The following is a 20,364-nucleotide window of genomic DNA, read 5'->3' on the forward strand; positions in this document are numbered from 1 at the left end:
AATTAGGAAATGTAATAGAAGGCTCTCTCATTTGGCACATTGATTAATTACTATCACTTGGGATTGGTCCAAAACGAACAAAGCACTTCTAGAAATTGATACTTTGTATAGAACATTTTATTGAAAAAGGCTTAAACTAGATCAGACAGTTTCAACTTTCAACTGACATTTACACCCATTCAAATGTCTGTTAAAAAGACAAAGCATGAACAGATTGTTGTTAAAAAAAATGACCACTTCCCTCTATGTACATTTGGTGCATGATGGCTCTTCGCTTGAGGTCGACTCTCCAGCTCTTCTTGGACCTTGGCTTTGGGAGCCTGTGCTGCAGCCAGTGCAGGTATTGTGTACCTGCTGTGAGCAGAGTGTGGCTCCACTGCTTCTTCCCAAAGGCTGTGGGGGGCATCTCGGGGGGCGCTGGAAGAGGGGAGCACTTCCCACCCAGGATGCCTCGCAGACAAGCAGCCAGCAGATTCACTCTGGAGATGGACTCCTTCAGCACCCCGTGAAGGGACACATCTTCAGGGTTCAGATCGTTTTTCTGGTCGTCCAGGATCCTTTCCAGACCTTGAGTTAAGAAGAGAAGACTGCACTGTACTTTGGCGCCATCAATAGAGGAGTCCTGCTTCACTGTGAGCTCAGGGAAACCTGGCACCCAGGTACCAAGGTGCTCACCATTGGCTTCATCCTGCAAGCAGCACACACATGCACTCAACATCTATGTACTAGTCAAAAGTTTCTAGATTTTAAGCACTTCACTAATACATCAAATTGATTCAACCACATCAAGAATATTTTACAGGCACTGTACTTACAAACTTATTTAAACTGATTTCCATTTGTCGTTTGGTCAAAGAAGCCAGTTGTCTGGGTTTGCACGATAAACCAGTGTTTCTTTTTGATGAGTGTCTTGCACCAACAATGTGTAGCATGATCATCATCCAGGGCAAAACAGTCTTCAGGAAAACTGCAAAATCAAAGTGTAAAAAACACAAGTACTGGAAATCAAGTAAATAATGAAAAGCAGAAATTAAAAGAAGTAGGCCTACCTTTTTGGTAATTCATTTTGAATTAAGAACTTTCCCAATGTCAGACTGTTTTATAGAGGTGCATGTCAAAGAGGAGTGTGACGAGGCTGAAGATAAGATTATCTGTAACTGACTCACATCCTTCAATTAAAAACAAAAAAAAAATTTAAAAAATACCAAACTCATAATGACCAACTTTTGTCAATTTAGGTACAGCAGAATTTAAAATAAATTAAAACGTATTTACAATGCTCTTTTTATTTTTACATTTTAATTTAGGTTAATAAACTGCAACCAGAAACATCTCTGCTAGTATTGGAGACTTGGGCAAAAGACCCATCTTGTCTGGTGTTAAATGCTGACGGTCGATGGCTCAGATTGGCAGCCTCATTTCTGTCAATGTGCCCCAGGGCACCTTAGGCTACATAAGCAGTTTACTACCACAGAATGTGGAGTGAATGAATAATTACTACAATGTAATCATAATATAGCCTCTGTAAGGTACAATACAAGTGTAAAGCATCGTTATAATTATAATGATAATGCCTTACAAGGATAACACCACCAAAACAAGTATATTTGAAACTATGCAAATATAGTTCAAACATTTATTTGGTTAAAATAAAATATATATCACTTAAAAATAATAATAAATATTAAATACATCTATAAATACACATTTCCAGATCACATTCAGCAGCTACACAATTTAAATTCCATAAAGCATAATTTTTTATGATATGAAGTAAAATCTATATCTCTTACAATATACAATACAATACAATACATAATAAATATAATGTGAATCTATAAATACACATATTTCAAACACATTCAGGAGTACTTTTAAATTGTATAAAGCATAATTTCTGATGATATATGCAGTCATATTTTCAGATTTGCAAAACCGATCTGCATTCATAACGTGCATCCTGTCATACAAAAACTGTATTTCAAGTATGGTCCATGTTACTGTAGGTCTCTCAGTGTGAGAAGCATCTGCTCCACATGTGTGAGCCACTCGAGCAGCCGGAGCAGCACAGCCCAGCCGTACACTTTGGCTTTGTATCTACTGAAGCGGCCCATCTTCAGAGGGGGAGGGTTGGGGGGCACAGCAGCATGTGGCTCCAGGACTCTGAGAAGTTGCTGAACATTAGCGGCCAAATGACTACATCTGGCTGAGACTTCAGTCAAGAGCTTGTGTAGTGGCTCTTTGCTATCCCAATTCTCTTGGTGGTAGAGATGCACTTGATTAACATGCATTTTGAAAAGCAGTGTTTTGTTGTAAATGCTCTGCAGTCTCTCTTCAGCACTGATTCCATATATGATGACATCCGGAACCTCAGCAGGAACTGGGGGGTTCCGAGTAAGACCATGAAACCTCCTCTGAAACAAACAAAAAAACAAAACAAAAAAGTCACAAATTAGGAGTCAAACTTGAAGCAGATACAAAGTGGAGAGACACATGACTAGAACATGTCAGTGAATCGCTCAGTTTGCTTGAGGGCCATATTTGGACCTCAGGCCATAGTTTGCACAGACCACCTTTAAACACTTCTCCCTACATATAAGGGACTCAAGACCACAACCACATCATATCCAAATACTTATTTAGTAAAGAAAAGTTAAAAAATAAAATAAAATAGGTCAGCCACTTACATATTCTTCAAATAAGTTGGCAGTATTGTGTTTCAAAAGACGTAAAGAATTAATGGCCATGTTCATCTGATTAGAGTACGGTAGGTTTGAAGATGATGCAGAAAACACTAGAGTTCCCTGGATCTCCACAAGAATCAATGTCAGCCCTGTGAAAACTTCAACAGTAGAGTTAAAATAACATAAGTTAATTATAATTTGTTCTTTTATAGTTAATTCTGAGATAATGTGCAAAAGACTTGAGAAGTTGCAGCTTAGCAGTTATTTACCTACAAATGTAAGCGCTCCGTTCCGTTGATAATCCATACTGACAATACTGTGTCCAACAGTATGGTCTTATTTATACTTCCTTTAAATGGTAATTCTTCCTCCCACTGTGACGATCAGTAACACGATGACAAAACCAACGCATCACTGAGGTCACCATTAAAAAGTTATCATTTTGCTAGTGTTGCATGTGCTTGACGCTAAATTCCTAAGGCAACTCAAATGATGACTAGACCAAGGGACATATATTAATAGAAATAATTCACATGTTTTGATAATGTCGACAAACAAATACAAATAAAAACAAACAAAATTATGACGAGACTTGATTTGGATACTCAAATAGAGTACACTCGTATTAAAAAAAGAAATCACAATTGGAGTAAATCTGAGTCATCATTAACCAGTAATTACCCCCCCATTTTCCCTTTGAAATCATTTTCTAGAAAATCAAACTCTGATGGAAAAAATGAATGAGTGTTATGTCGACACTTTTTGCTCACAAAAACTTATTTAAGTCATGTTTCTTTATTGAATGAGGTGACCTAAAATTACAAATACTGCATACAATACCTTCTTAAAAATTGTAAAAAAGATAGCTGTACCAAATAAAAAAAATTTACTATCTCCAAAATGTTATTGTGCAAATTATAAAAACTACTAAGACCTAGTGTTTATGACCTTTGATAATGCTACCATTGAGAAATCTACAACCGTTCTAAATAAAAGCATGGCCCAAATGAATGCAAACCCAATTTATGAAGTTTTAGTAGCTTTTGGGGCAAAGTAGACATGTAGCCTACCTTTCAGTCAGTGCGTTTACAGAAACAACAAAAAGAAATACAAGATATAAAGACATATGGCAGGATGCAGTTTCAAAAAGTAACAATACTGGAAGATATATGCACATTAGCTCTGGGGAAATGAAAATAGAAATACTAAAACATAAAAATCTGATAAGTTATAGACAGAATTGTTGTGCTTTGTGTGAAAGATTGTGCATTAGGAGGCACACTTAGTTCCAATGCATCCCCCCTTAACTTGTAACGGAGACCCCACAGTCAAAAATACACATCACATGGAAGATCTTCTGGTCTTCATTCATGGCGACTTCAGAGTGGTTACTACAGCTAGCAATACAGAGCTAGCTTGTCTAATAGGCACACAGTTAGCTTAGCCAAGTCAAGTACGCTGAGCGAACCAAGAAACACACTGCTCACGTCAGACCAAACTTCAAGACATCAACTGGAAGACGGTTCTTTTCTCTGATGATGGAGCATGTCTGTTACACTGACAATGTCCTCCTCTGGCACCTGAAGAGAAAGTGGTACAAGAGTAAAATGAAATGTAATGTAAAATGTACATATTCTCCAACCACTTCTGCCCGCACAACCCTAACTTTCTCAACACTGATCATTCAAATCTGCCACTTATACAAATGCTTTATTTTCTCTTTTAATGTACATGAACACATTCATTCAACTCAGTAGCTAATTTCTAAACTGATTGTGATGTATTGTGAAAAATGACAAAACATTACTGTGCACAGCACATGAGTCAAGACCAATGTCTAATTTTAGGACAAGGAAGTAGGCTTGAAAGTGTTTACTTATACAGGAAAAGATTAAAACACAATAATCAGGCCTAACGCATATAAAGTCTGTGACCTCTGTCATTCAAAGGCATTCCTAAACGTGGACACCGGGAGTTGCTGACAGTATTGAGCATGTCATCTTTTGCTACATTAGTTACATTCCTTGTTACAAGCTGCACCACTTTGGGAAACAGGAATTTGGTTTAAATCACTATAACTACACTAATATATGTCACCGCACAGACACAGGATCCCAGATTTAGGCCCTTGAATTGGTATCAGGTATCATACACTCTGACACAACCTTGTATGACTTGGATGTGGGTGCTGCACATATTTACTTTGTAATACACCCAATTTTTTAACATTCCTGTTGATAGCATTTCACAGATGAGCATCATGTGTTTGATGTGGCCATAGTTCACCCCTACTACATTCATATTTTCAGATGTCATCAGATTTCATAATGAGATCTTTAGGCTGTGGACAGTGGACAGGTCAGACTCACCAGGGCATGGTCAAAGCTGAAGGTGCTGATATAATACGCCGAGATATCACTGTCAGCGAGAGGACGAGAAATCTGAGCCACAATTCCACATTCATCTGAAATATCACAAAATACATCAGTAAAACTAATGTACAATAGAGAAGAGTCTGCCATTACAGAGGATTTTTCTGTGTGTGTGTGTGTGTGTGTGTGTGTGTGTGTGTGTGTGTGTGTGTGTGTGTGTGTGTGTGTGTGTGTGTGTGTGTGTGTGTGTGTGTGTGTGTGTGTGTGTGTGTGTGTGTGTGTGTGTGTGTGTGTGTGTGTGTGTGTGTGTGTGTGTGTGTGTGTGTGTGTGTGTGCGTGTGCTGTTTGTCATTCAAAGTGCATGGTATTATTGCTGGCATGAAATTAGATTATTGTAAAAAATTAGAATATTATGCTTTGAATCAATAAACAAACAAACAAAAAAACATGCATCTCCTCACCAAATCCAAGTGGCTGCCCACCAATGCGCACCATCCTCCATAACTCTCCTGATGAACTGGTGAAGAGCAGATCTGCAGGGAACCTATAGGGAAACATTAGCATCAATATTTCTACATCATAGGTTTTAAAATGGTTGAGTTTTACTTAATATAACTTTACGTAATGTAATGAAATTTCCAAAATGATCAGAGACTGGTCCTTAGAAAAGTGTATGATTTCATATGAGGTTACGTACTGTCTCTGAGCCTCTGTGTCCATCACCAGAGAAATGTAACCATCGATGAGTGAGAATGAAAAGAACTTAATACAATCCAGGTCTTCATTAGACTGAGCATCTTCTTTAGGACTGAAAAAGACCAGACAAGAGTAGCGTAAAAATGTAATCAAGAACTACAATAAAAGTATGAAGTAATGGTCCAAGAAATTACTTAAGAGTAAGAAGTATGTAGGGGAAATTACTACTCAAGTAAGAGTAACTAAGATTAAATGTAGGGACATAAGTTAATGTAATTGGAAGTATAAACAATAAATAATGCACAAATTGTGGTATTATCAAAAGGGCTTCAGCAACAATGTCCAAATCAATTACCGATAGTGTTATCAACATAAAGCTTTTGTCATTTAATTGACTTAGTAAGATTTGCTTTCAGGGGGAAGAGTAACCGGCCGGGTTACTCAGGTAAGAATACTGTTAAACTGTCAAATATATTAGTCAAGTAGGAGTAAAATTATGGTGTCCAAAAACTACTCTGAAAAGAACACTTTATTCAAAACGTTACTCAAGTAAATGCAGTTGAATAAATGTTAAATTAGTTTAGTTTAGTTTATTTGTCACATACACAAACGCACATAACATGTGCATTTGTGTACATGTGTACATACATACATACATACATACATACATGTGTTGTGAAATTTGTATGTACCATCCAGCAACAGTAACTTAGTACTACCCACCTCTGCATGTAAATAACATTTTTGAGCACGTTCAATGCTGTATTAACAGTGTTTGTGCTGCCACCTTGTGTTGTAATCAGGTATGGCAGTAACAGCAGCAGTAGCGCTAACCTGCTGGAGTAGAAGAGGACGTCGATAAGTGTTGTGGCGATGGAAGGCAGAGTGTCTGGGTCCAGAGACATGACACAGAACTGGTTTTGAGGAATCAGCACAGGATGGACCGTGGGATGCAGGGCTGGACACAAAAAAATACACACTATTACTACCTCTACATTAGCACGAACATCTTTTCAAAGTCTGTTATAACAGATGTTATTCAAATGTCATCCACGCATTGGAAATTGTCACTCAATAGTTATGTTTAAATGCTCACCAAAAATCTGATCTGATTATCAGATTTCTGGAGTTCATATTGTTGAAATGCCATGTAAAAAGTTATGACTGATGACAGTAATATAATTTATGTAGGATTATTCATACCTATATGCATTTTGACAAGGGAAATTACAGGAAAAATGTATGTGCCAAAGACAAAATTCTTAAAGACTGAAATTATTATTTTAAAATTCATTGTACTTTGTCTTCCAAGTCGAACAGTTACAATGACTTTACATTGAACAATTATCACCCCTCTCTCTGGTCTTAAAATGTTCATATTAACTTGCTGTACATGAGCCTGGTGTTTTTATTTCACTATTTTGTCTGTAAATAAATTCCTATTCATAATATGGAACTTGGCTCCAAATTCGCTCCTATAACTGCTAGCTTTGTGAGCTTCATTTGACTGGAGCCGAAAGCTATGGGTGACGTCACACTCCCCCACTATAGCCCAATTCTTAAACAGCTTATGGTAAACACACAAAAGTCAGATTTGAACAATGGTTTATCTGATTATTCACATTGATCTGATTTTTATTGGCCATATAAACCCAATGTTAGAAAACAAAATGGGATTATATATACAACCCTTCCTGTACTGTACTCAGGCATGTTGACACAAAGCTAAAGATATGAGAGACAGGGCCACATATCTTTCTGCTTGTGCTAAACTTGGTGCTGTTGACGTAAAAACAACTTCCTGTAATTTACACTGAATGCAACTCAAAGGCTTCTTTATGTTCATACCTCTCCGACCTCACTGGCAGAGAGCATTGTTGTTGTTATATAAACGCACACACTTCAGCTGGAGGGCGTGCTGTCCAAATCAAAGGAGAGTACAAGCTTCACCAAACAACAGCTTCCTCCAATTAAAAGCTTTGTGAAGTCTATTGTGTTTTACAAGTCTGTGGCATGTAATCTTCCCACTACTTCTATGACTTGTGTTTTGTGATGGGAGCACAGAGAACAGACTAGCCAATTTATTTACTAAAATCAATTCAGAAAAACAATTAGCTTTTGAGCACGGCAACTCCTCCCCTTAGAGATGCATTTAAAATAGGCTCAGTTCTAGAGTTGCCTCAAAGGGAAGAAACATCCTCAAGCTTACTTGATTTACTGTAATTCTAAACATTTGTCTAATTTAAAAATGATGTTGTTTTTACAAGATTTATCTTACATTATATCTATTGGGTAAATATTGTCATGTTATTTTAAAAAGTAGATGATGGCTATATGACAGACCTCAGTATACAGCAAGTATAAAAGGCTGTAAAAATACAATTAGGGCTGATTAAAAAGACATGCCCAGTGTATTGTATAGAAATGTGAGATTAAAGTGTAAGGTTGCATCAAAAACTATACTCCATGTGATCAGGATTGCAGTGAGCACACTATTTGGGGTCATTTTAAAAAGATGACTGCATGATTAATTAAAATACCACCTGAAGGTGTGCCACAGACTTCTAAAATAGACACTCAGTCAGATGGGACAATAAGTCAATGAGTCTCTGGTACCTTCTTTGCCATTCTTGTGAAGGCCGTTGGAAACATCCTGACTTTGCACAGGCATGGACTCCCCAGCCACTTCTCTGTAGATGTTAAACTCCTCCTCCAGAGTATGGATCACCACAGACAGATCCTGTTCTCTCACCTTCACACAACAAAAGAGGAGAGCAAACTTTGTGAAAAAAGGTGTGGAGTAGTGATGCTACTTTGTCAGGCAAGGCCACGATCATAATGCTACAAGGTAAAAGTGCTTTTGTGTGAAACATGTGGGCTTTTATCCTGACAAGGATGCCCATTACAGTTTCTCTTTTTGCTAACACATAACACTTTTCAAAGTAATTTATAAATGCATGACACATAGTTCAATGGGTGCAATATGACAAAGACAATAGAAGGTGCATTCCGTTTTAAGTTGTTTTATCCAAGAGGTGGGATGTATTGAGAAGATAATATTGAAATGGCTGTTTCAAAAGGTAAACAAAGGGGATTAGGTGATTGTCTGGCCAGTCAAAACAGTATACTTTTCTAATACTCCATAAAAGACATGTAGTGCGCTGCTGATATCTCTGAAAGATCGTGACTGACAGGCAAATTAGCCAATCAAAGAAAGTCATGCTCTGTCTGTGTCAAAACAGGCTGCTTACAAGTGAAGGTTTTTTTGTTTTGCTTTGTTCTTTTTTAAATATAAAGAGAACATAAATACAGAAAATAACAGATTTCTACAGAATCATCTAAACTCGCTTAATCTTAAGTGAGGGAAGTTTGAGTTTGTTTTAAATGATTAAAGAGCTCTTCCATTGACTGTGTGCTATTGAAATAAAACATTGTGTCTAAATTTGGCTTCAGACAAGGAGGAGGGAGTAGTGGCAAGTAGGGATGGGCATGATTAATCGCTTAACCGATAATTAAGAATTTCATCGACAAACCGAATGTAGGTTGCTGTGCGTAGCGTGACCAAACAGGGGTCCGTACATGTAGCTCTGCACTCAGAAGGAGCGAGTAAACACAAACATTCGGTCAGTCTGCAGTGTACCGAGGCACAAATGCGTATTTAACGATGATTTGTACAAGAAATTCCACGCTTTCCGTTGCGTTCGGGACAAGTGTGAAGCCATGTGCACAGTGAACAAAGCAGCACATATGTTTCGGTGTCCAGTGGGAAAAAGCTTTACCAGGTGAGAGTCGCCCAATGTCGATGACGAGTCCCCATCTCCCTCCTCCCGTACGGTGTCCTGGTTTTGACAAACGCAAATCTGGTCACACTAACCTGTATTCCACTGAGTCATGTCTTTTAATCCGACAGAAGTTGACCGCATCAGCGACACAAGAGCTGTAGTTTTATCTTCGCTGAGTTTATGCAAATTAGCGATGCGGTTTTAAGTTTCGTTTCTGTGAGAGTTGCGCAAAACTGAATTAAACACACTATAATGTCAAACGGATTGATGTGGCTCTAGAGTCATTACAGTTTATATGTCGTAAAGTTGAATGTATTTTTGCAGATTAGTAGTGCAGATAGTAATAATAATGATGATCATTTTAATATAAAAACGTCAATGATTAATCGATAATCGATCGTTAATTCTTCCGACGATCGATTAAGAAAATTTCATCGAATGCCAATCCCTAGTGGCAAGACTGTAAATTTTATTCATGGGGTTCAGTGTGCTGTTAAAATTTTAAGTATTTTTTGACCATTCAAAAGTTAGCACTGTTGCCATAACACTTAATAATTAAAAATAAAATATTCTAACTTTTTCCATTGCTCATCCATGGGCGCAGGGGATTTCAGTCTGGCATTATCAGAATAATGGATCAGTTTGATATAGTGCTTTTCTGGACACTCAAAAATGCTTTACATAGAATTATTCATTCACTTCACACTTGGTGGTGGTAAGATACTATTTTAGCCACAGCTGCCATGGGGTAGACTGACTGAAGCAAGGCTGTCAATCTGTGCCATTGGCCCCTCTGACCACCACCATCACTCACGCACACACCACTGTCATACTAGGCACTGTAGGTGAAGAGCCTAGCCTAAAGACACAATGAAACTTTTTACAACTGGCGCCCCACTGTGGCAAATGATTTTCCCAGCGGTCTCACAGCTAACCACAAATAAGGTGATACACACACATAATTTTATGTTTAATTTTGCAGTTGATTTCTTATTATTTAGCTGTAACTTAAACCTAAACAAAGGCTTTTTCCAAATACATTTCTGACAGACTGAAAACATACTAACAGATATTGGGTGAATGATAAAATAGTTAGATGTCAAGTTTGTGTTTAAATAGGGACATTGACTAGACCTCACCAAGATGAAGTCAGTCTGGTAGGTGGACAACATGAATACGGAGACGTGCTGCTCGGCGAGTGGAGCGATGACGGACTTGGCTATTTTGGTAACTCCCACCGCTTGAGAGCTGCTGGAAGCGTTGCCGTTGGAGACCACATTGAGGGGCAGCCAGATCGAGCCTTCAACCTGCAGGTGTTCAGAGGGCTGCAGCTCTGTAAAGGAAAAGTGCATATGTCAAATAGTTAAATGTGCTGAGGAGACGACCAGAAGCAATTTCATGTTTTTAATGTGTCACAAACATCAACCTCCGGGAGCCATCTCAAGCTCTTGAGTTAGGCTTGGCCAGGGCTATTTTAGTTGGAGGATCTTATCTATCCTTCATGTTTTGTTTTGTTTTTTCTTTCTTTTTTGTTGTTGTATTTAACTGTTACCTTAGCACCAGTTAATGTAGATCCAACAGCACGTTATAAATTAAATTATCATCCTAGTTTCTAGAGTGTCGTTATTCCTATTTAAAATCAGTCTTAGCAAATGCAAAAAAAAACAACAAAACAAACACAATCACAAAAAAACAAAAACAAAACACAACAATTCATAGTCACAGCAATTTAAAATAAACAGTACAATATATGTCTGTTAAAATTAACAGGAGAATCCTTATTCACAAAATGAGAAAAAGTTTTCTATTTTTTTGAGAAAGAAATTTGAAATTATTGCAGGTAATTTCAACACTGAATGCGCCAGGTGAAACTAGTCATCACAATAATGAGACAGCTATGTGTCAGCAAAATGTCATTGTGTAATTGCACAGGGCTATTTTTGGATGTTTGCGGTTGGTAACATGGCCAGCCTTAACTTTATTATTCATTTCACGGAAAAGCCAATCAGACCATACTCTGTAATTGATTAAATATATCAATGTAAAAATAAATCAAGTTTGGTGTGTCACTAGCCATCAAATACTTGTTGCTTTATAGGCCATTATTTCATTAATATGCACATTTTTAGAGTGTACATGTGATTAGTCTGTAGCAAACAACAGACAGGACGGATTCACATTCATCAACAAATGAGCCACAGTGGAGTAGTCGGGGTGTATCATTTCTAACTGCAACTGTGACAAAAGTAGTGTCCATATTGTAATATTTAAACATAACTGGAGTTGTGGTTTGATTCATTCACACATGTTTAACACACACCCTGCATATTTAGGCTCAGTTCTTCTCTCAAACTTCTGTTACACCTTGCGATGTCATGTGGTAATACAGTGCTCAACAGTGTTTTTAAACACACCTTCACTAGAATCAACTGGATAATTCAGGCTTGGAATTGTCAATCTGTACTAAACTAAAAGTAGAAGGCAGTTGTTAATTTGGAAACTACCACTTCGTGACATCATAGGATGGAACAGAGCATTTTGAGTTTTGGTGATGCAGACAACCTAATAATAAAGGATTATTCAAATGTGTGAATGAAATAAAGCACAAATCTGGGTATGTTTTTAATGAGGTTACAACATTCTAGCATGGCTTAAATCTAAAAAGAATACATTTTATTTAATATAGGATGGACCTTTAATATAAGAAAGTTAAAACAGATATATATAAATTTAAACTTTAAATTTAAACTTCATTGCACAACTTTCTCAGCTCACACCATGTTTTTCACCTCCTGCTGCGGAGCTGCTTCTTTTCAAAGTATCTCTCAGTTCTAGTTTCCCAGGGGCTCAGCTGCAGCAGATTTTACCACTTTAAAAATGTCCGTCTCTGTTGGAAGGAGAACCAAAGACATGGAGCACCCAAAGGCCATAGAAGCCTTTTATAGACATCAGAGAGAAAGTTAAGGCTGAGGACGAAAGCTTTGGAAAACTACTTCAAATTCATTACCTTCTACAAGTGTTGTCGCAGTACTCAAATTTGGAGAAATACATGCCTGAAGAAGGGCTCTGACCCGAAATTCAAATGCAGTGTAATTACTGAAAATGCAAGCTCCAGTCTTAAATGTGTGTGTTTGTTATACTGTACATACAATACTAACATTTTAAGATCAATTTACAAAAAAGCCTAACAATGCAAAACTATAGCTTTTTAAAGGTCCTATATTAGACAAAACTGTCTCTTGTGAGCTGTAAGCCATGTTAGAATGTTTTTACTTCATCAAAAACATACGCAGAGTTGTGTTCCACCTTGTGATGTCATGTAGTGGTAGCTCATACATTAACAGATAGAGTTTACCTTTAGTTCAGTAGAGGCTGGTAATTCCACTTGCTGAAATTAGCCTAGTGAAGGTGTATAGTTTAAAAACACAGTGGGGCACTTCCTGTATGAGCACATAACATCACAAGATGGAACAAAATTTTTTGTTTGAGAGAAAAAAAAACTAACTCTAAGAACCTAAATATGGAGGATTTGTGTGTTAAACATGTATGAATAACACAAAACGCTACTCCAGGTATGTGATGAGAAAACAACATTATAGCATAGATCTTAAAATAGTGTAATATGGGCCCTTTAATATTGCCTTGTGGTCTTGTACTAGTTCTAATATTGATCAAGATCATTCTAAAACTATACAGGCTACTCCCAATGTTATCCCGTTTTGTGATTTTTTTTTCTTTTCTTCTTCAGTATCCATACTTAAAATACCGTACTTAAAATAGCAAATCCAGTACCAGTTATTAGTAGTATGTGAGTGTTCATTTTTTGACAAGCCTAAAACCTAGAACTAGCTCACTGCATTTCTGACTGTAATTACTTGAGTGATATTAAACTGGGTGGTGTCTAAGAATGCCCTGGATCAGAACTCACAAAGCTCAAACTTCCTTTATTTCTGAAACCATAACTAGAATGAATGCTCTCTTATAGCTTGGATTTACGTGGTGAAATGGGGTTACATTTCCTGTTCATTTTTGTCTATTTTTAAAAGGGAACATATCTCTGCATTGTGGAGCTTAAGCTGTGGTTAAGTGTATTATTCCACTGTATTGTACGTTTACTGTATGTCTGACACTGCTCCACACCAAAAAGTTCAATAAATCCTAACCTATGTAAATTGAGTGGATATGTATTGTGCTTGCCGGATACAATACAATAGTTTTACCTTTGAATCCCTCTTCATCAAGGACAACTGTGTAGTTCTCTGGGGTTTCCGTCAGGCTGAAAAACTTGCATCTGAAACAAAAGATACAGAGAGATACATGAGGTGGCAGGATAAGCTTTAAAAGACCTTGTAAGGAACAGACAATGATAACCAAAGTTGTTGTATGTGTTCAGGGTTCAGGGTCTCTGGATATAAGCACTCGACTGCTTACAGATGAGTTAATATGGTGATTTATGGCAAAAAAAAATTTAAAGAGCCCATATTACACTATATTCTGATCTATGTTATAATGCTGTTTCCTCATCAATAGCATACCTTTAGTTGTGTTTCGTTTAACTCACACATGCTTAACACAGAGCTCCACTGTGTTTTTAAACTCCATACACCTTCACTAGAATCACTTGGATGGGTTAAGCTTTGGAACTGCCAATCTCTACTGAACTAAAGATAAAAGGTAGCTGTTAATTTGAAAACAACCAGTTCATGACATCACAAGGTGGAACAGACCATTCGAATTTTGGAGATGTAGACTAATAATAAAGGGTAACTCAAACGTGTGAAACAAAACACAACCCCAGGTATGGCACGCATGGCGAAAAACTCACAAGAGTCAATTTTGTGTAATATGTGAACTTTAAATCGGGCCTGCTTCTTAACAGGCAAGTTTTTTTTCACATTTTCATGCTACTTAAGCCTAAAAATAAATCCAAGTTTAAACACATTTCTTTATGCTGTATGTCTGAATGTAGTCATTGGGGCATTCCAAAAAATAAGTACATCTTTCACCCACCTCTAGTTTGTTTTTTTTATATTAGCATTTTTGTTTGTTTCGGTGGGCAAAGAGTATGTACCAAACCAGTGGAAACAAGCCTTATGTAGCAATGGGCTAAACATTTACTGCCAGTGTTTCATGCTCCTTAAACACTATAGTCTGGCTAACTTTTAACATATAACCAACTCCGTGTCTACGAATATAATTAAGCAACAAAACAAGTCTGAACAGTTTGAAAAAGGACTAATCTTTAAAAGGTCCTATGCCAGTTATAATGTTGTTATTAAAAAAAAAAAAACATACCTGGAGTTGTGCTTTGTTTCAAGCACACATATTTGAGTAATCCTTTACTGTATTAATAATCTGTTTACACCTCCAAAGATCAAAATGCTCTGTTCCACCTTGTGATGTCATGTAGTGGTGGTGTTCAAGTTAACAGCTATGTTTTACCATTTGTTCAGTAGAGATGGCAGGACTGAATTCTCCATATGATTCTACTGAAGCTGTATGGAGTTTAAAAACACAGTGGAGCACTTCCTGTATTGCGACACGACATCATAAGGTGAAACAGAATGTTTTCTGTTTGAGAGAAGAACTCAGCCTAAATATGCAGGGTTTGTGTGTTAAATATGTGTAAATGACGAAACAACTCCAGGTATATTTGTGATGAGGAAAAAACATGACAGATCAGAAAGTAGCGCAATATGGGCCCTTTAAACTCCTACATAGTCTGATACTGTTCTGTCTGAAAAATTGTTTGGGGCTTCCTCTGGGTTTGAGTTGGGCCTTGGTTTTTAATAGGTCGCTCTGGTGAATGCTGCCTTTGTAACAGGCTGAATAAAGAGTTAGTCAAAGACCTATTTGGCAAAGAACAACAACAGATTTGAATAGTTACACAAATAATAATAACTTGGCTTTGCTTTATAGTAAATTACATTAAATCTTTATCAACGTGAAAACTGACTCCAGTGTCATTACATGATAATGTCTTGTATTGCCATGTTATTCAATGTTGAAGGATGTACTAATGTTCATCTCTCTGCTAATGAATGCTCAATCATTTGTGGTACAGTGCAAACTAATATAAAGCTTTTGTCAAATATTTTAACGGTTTAATATGCACATGTTGAGTTTGGTTCACACCAGCCTTTTGAGATGACTGTTCCTCTTCCTGAACTTGACGTCCTCCTAAGTGAGCACAAACAGCTGACTCAACAGCCCATCAACACAGACAGAGGCTCTGTGGCAGTGCCAGCTGTGCACGCTGAGCCAGCTCCATTGTGTTAGCCCACTGCTCTCTCCCATTGATCCTGGGAAGGAGTTTTCCTGGAAGCACTGAACTCAAAGTTCCATCCTGTGAGAGTGGTCTGGAGTAAGAGTCTTCTCTATTTTGGATTCCAGTCTCGCTACTAAATTAAATGCAAGAAACGAAAGAAAGCAACTTGTGGACACCATGCCATATACATCGATGAGTTAATGATTGAATTCCTCTGCATTTCGAGGAATGCAGACTTGGATGTTAAAAGACAGAATTAAAAGACTCAAGGAGATTTGTGGATGTGCTAAAATTGAAATAATGGTGGATGGAGCCAAATTACTTTTCAGCTGCTTGTTAATGATACTCCTAACGAATCAAAACCTCTTGCAAATTCCATGCTGGCAAATTCACAAACTAAGAATTTACTTCGGCAAAATGGGGCCAGACAGTCAATTTTGCTGCTTATTCTTTGTGATCCTTTAGGTCTTAAACAGGTCAGAGGGGGTCTATATAACATAACATAAGCGTAGGGGGGTAGGAGTGCAAGAGATGCTACAGCTGAGGAAACACAATAAGAGCACAACAAACCCATGTTTTCACAAGTGTTAAACCTCAACAGACGTCAAGAGGACCATCTCTAGAGGACAACCAAACTGCGTGTACCAAAAACAACTTCTCCTTCATTGTCAGAACAAAAGAACTTCACAACAATAGTTTTTCCTTAACATGTTTGCCCTCTATCAGAGAAGGGAAGAGAGGATGACCCTGGGTGAACTGTGCACACGGAGCTGCAGCCTTGACAGATCACTGGAGCAGACAAGTGGAACGCTCCCGCTGTGAATCTGCCTCAGCCAAGGCTTTGTTCGGCTGTGGGACTCGTTAGTGAGTATAGGGATGTTACAATTACAATATGTAAAAATGTATTTCTTGTGAGGAAAAACATTGCATTATAATGATTAATCAAGATTATATAAACCATAACCACCATTACTCTATGTGACCAGCATTATGAAAATAAAGTTAAACTTTGACAGCCAGATAAAGCACGAGTACACCATTTTTGAAGGACAGATTGAATAGAAGGGAAGTTCTTGCTTCCAGCATACTCAGTTAAAATTATATTGTAACCTGAATAATCATGATTAGGGCTGAATGAATAATTGCAATCGAAAACACAATTTCAAAGCTTTTGAATGCTGCAGTTTTTGAAGTACAATAATTTCTTGCTTTATTCTGCATAAAACTGCTAACCTTGTAGTGCAGATCTGTGTGAAATGTGTTTTCCATTAGTTTGTTTGTCTTTGTCAATTCTTCTGGACGTGTTTAAAATGTGAACTTCGAAAATAATTATCAAATAATTATGTTATTCTAACAAATTGCAAATCTGATGGGAATCACAATGCTTGTCTGAAAAATCACAATTGTGAGCTGCAGATGGAAAAGAATTTGGACTGCCTACAAGACCATACCCCCCAGTGTAAAAGCGCCTATCAACTTTCATATGAACAGTCTTATAATATTTGTGCTGCCTATGCCAAGGGATAGAAATGGTTTCTATTTTCAAACTCAGACTGGGATTGCAGCCTGAATGCTGTGCAGGCATTTAAACAGCAGGGGCCTGGGAGAGGGACAACTTAAGTAACCAGCCGTGTTGTTTTGCAGTTTGTTTTCAGAGCAGTGAATTTGGTTCGCTTCAGCCACTCCCCATTGTACTCAGCCTACAGCTCGACGAGAGAAAATAAGCAACATAAAAAGAAACAGGAAACACAGCTACCGCACACAGCAGGACAACAGCAGAATTCAAATGGACAACATAACATAAAATACAGGCCAATGTGAACAAAAGTGGTTAAAGATGCATTATGTAACTTTTTGGTTAGGGATCCTGCATTCCTTTGCCTGCAATGTTCCACAGTATTACATTAATATATATAAAATAGTATTTGATGGATCCTCCACCAGGAGAGTAACACAATGCACCTTTGCCTGAATTGTTTTAGTTGTTTATAATAGATCAGAATGCAAATTGAATCTTAATCTTGTCAAGAATTGCCAAACTACAGATTCATTTCAAAATAATACAGGAAACCAAGAAAATTTCTTGGTGAACTGCAATGACACAGTTACTTAGCACATGAGGTCAGGTGCTACCAAGTTATGTGTCAAAGCTTGTTAAATAATTCTGTTGAGTTGACATGTTTGATTTAACACACACAAAGCAATAGGCAATATGGTAAACAGGTCTTGAGGCCTTTAATCATTTTGTTAACTAACAGTTAGGCGGTGTCTTAACTAACCAACATTTTAAATCAGTTTAATTTTATATAAAGCCATTATATAGACAACTGCAGTCAGGAAAAAGCAGGATGAGTTACACAGAGCGGTGACTTAGCTACTTTTAAATACAATGCGTGAACTTGTGTGCTTTATGGTCTAGTGAGCACACAGATACTTAATAGTGTAGACTAATAAATTGACTAATATATGTATACAGAGCATGTACTCAGTCAACTGAGAAATTATTTAGTCTACTTGAAGCTTTAGAAAACTAGTTAATATTATAAACAATTAATCAATTTCACACCAATCACATGCATATTTCTGATTTAGTCACACATTTTTGGACCTTGTCAAATTGGCTCAAATCATGTAGACATTTTCTAATTCTGATCTGGTTTTCTATAAAACTGTAACTTCACTGCCAATCGAAATCAAATTAAAATTCCAATTTGAATTTGGGTTTTTACCAAATCTCAAAATGCTGCAATTTTTGAAGTACCATAATTATTTCTACAAAAAACTAATTATCAATCAAATATTTTGCATATATGCATAACCTTGTAGTTTAAAGATGTACAAACGTGATTTTTGTATTAATTTGTAAGTTATTTTTTCTGTCTTTGTCCATTTTTCTGGACATGTTTAAAATGTGAACTTTAAATCCTAAATTGCAAATCTAATCACAGTGCTTATCATTTTCCCAAATTGTTTATCGGGTGTTTACTTGTTTCAACATGCACCACAGTAAATGTGGGGCATGTTCTTGTAGGCCTATAATCATCTCTAGATTAAGTTTTCGCACAAGTTTGCTTCAAAATATGTATTCACTTCATACCCCTTTATGCCCCATTGAGTAGCAAACACCTGTATTATGATGCCATGGCAAGGTTGAATGGCACATTACCGTTGGAGCCTTTCTATTGAGCCTATAATTTATGATACAGTGCTCCTATTTGCATACAACAGCTGCTCTCCTATGAATGAACCAACTCCATTCATTTATCCTGCAGAAGAGGCGAGGGCTAGGCAGATGTCCAGTCAGTCCCCATGTCATCTATGAGGGGGGAGTCAGTCCAAGCAATACACAATTACATAACAAAGGCTGCACATATCAGGGATTAGGAGAAACACTAAAGCCAGCATGAGATGTGGAATGAGATGATCTTGCAGAATGACTGTGGCAATGTAACGCTATTGTGCTTACTTTTGTGATTGCTATCTATTTTTGCAATCGATTTTTAGCAATTTAGAGGTGATGAGCAGATCTGAGTAGAAAATTCCTGTTACAGTTCAATGCTCAATGCAGTTTTAGCAATAAAGGAATCATTAAGGGCATGTGCAGACAAACACCTCAACGAGAAGTCTGATAGTGCCTGTAGCTTTCCTTCAAGCCTACGTGACTCAAATCTATCATGCTGCAATGACTGAGTAATCTTACCTCGTCCTGTTCCGCAGAAATATGAGTTTTATCAAGGGGTGCGTGAAGTGTACCAATCCATTCTTGGAAATGTTGGTCACCCGTAGTCTGTGGTCCAAAATGTGCAAGTCCATGTTCCAGTAGCAGCAGCAGCAGCGGGCAGCGCGGGGTCCTGGACGTGAGCATGCAGCGCAATAGCCTTTCCTAACCGAGTGATACCTTTTAATATGTAAACATAGGTCAAAATCAGCCTATCCAAGTCAGACCATCCGTTAGCGTCACTGTAATGCTAGCACAAAACGAAAAAACATCCGACGCCCCTTTCAACTACTGTATATTCAAATAGGAGGCAGGCCAAAGACACGCCTTCTCCTCTTAAAGCAACACGCCCTGCACGTGGACGATCCGCTCACAACCTGTTCCGGTCAAATACTTCAAAATAAACTCCATTGATAGCGAATGAGCTTTTATTTTGGAAGGTTTAACACAGCTTGTTTACAAATACTGTGAAATGTTGTGATTGAGGTGATTATTTTGAATCACTGCGTATGAAATCTATTTATATTAATTAACACAAAAAAGATTGCAGTAGCAAGTCTGACTTCTGCAGAAGATTAGATTGTAAGTGTTACATGAATAGTAAGAAGCTGTTATTTCCCAACCACAACAATAAACATTTAAGGTGCACTGTGTTCTTCATGGAATGTTCCACAGTATGGCATTAAACATGTCCATCTTCAAGCAGACAAACAGGTGACAGATATGTGGAGATGGAAAAGTGACCCCCCTTACAGTAGGCATACATGTTTTCCAAAGTATATATTAGGTTGCAAATTGAATAGATGGAATAAAGATACCTTTGGAACAAACATTCTATACAAAA

The 20,364-nt window shown here is 37.4% G+C and overlaps 1 protein-coding gene across 1 annotated transcript; it reads right to left on the reverse strand.

Moving 5' to 3' along the window:
- Window positions 1–95: 95 nt before the first annotated feature.
- Window positions 96–19,806, reverse strand: castor1 (cytosolic arginine sensor for mTORC1 subunit 1). The gene is made up of 13 exons (XM_055161351.1): window positions 19,503–19,806; window positions 13,755–13,825; window positions 10,669–10,867; window positions 8,369–8,499; window positions 6,587–6,710; window positions 5,754–5,864; window positions 5,518–5,600; window positions 5,054–5,148; window positions 2,954–4,264; window positions 2,688–2,842; window positions 1,050–2,414; window positions 816–967; window positions 96–688 (listed from the first exon to the last, which is right to left on the reverse strand). The coding sequence occupies exons 1-9, from the start codon at window positions 19,613–19,615 to the stop codon at window positions 4,193–4,195; spliced, it is 999 nt and encodes a 332-aa protein (XP_055017326.1). The 5' UTR covers window positions 19,616–19,806; the 3' UTR covers window positions 96–688; window positions 816–967; window positions 1,050–2,414; window positions 2,688–2,842; window positions 2,954–4,192.
- Between the last annotated feature and the right edge of the window lie 558 nt (window positions 19,807–20,364).

The sequence above is a fragment of the Boleophthalmus pectinirostris genome, unplaced genomic scaffold (assembly GCF_026225935.1).
Source record: "Boleophthalmus pectinirostris isolate CB_2022bp ecotype Guang Dong unplaced genomic scaffold, ASM2622593v1 HiC_scaffold_4, whole genome shotgun sequence".
Classification (NCBI taxonomy): Eukaryota; Metazoa; Chordata; class Actinopteri; order Gobiiformes; family Gobiidae; genus Boleophthalmus; species Boleophthalmus pectinirostris.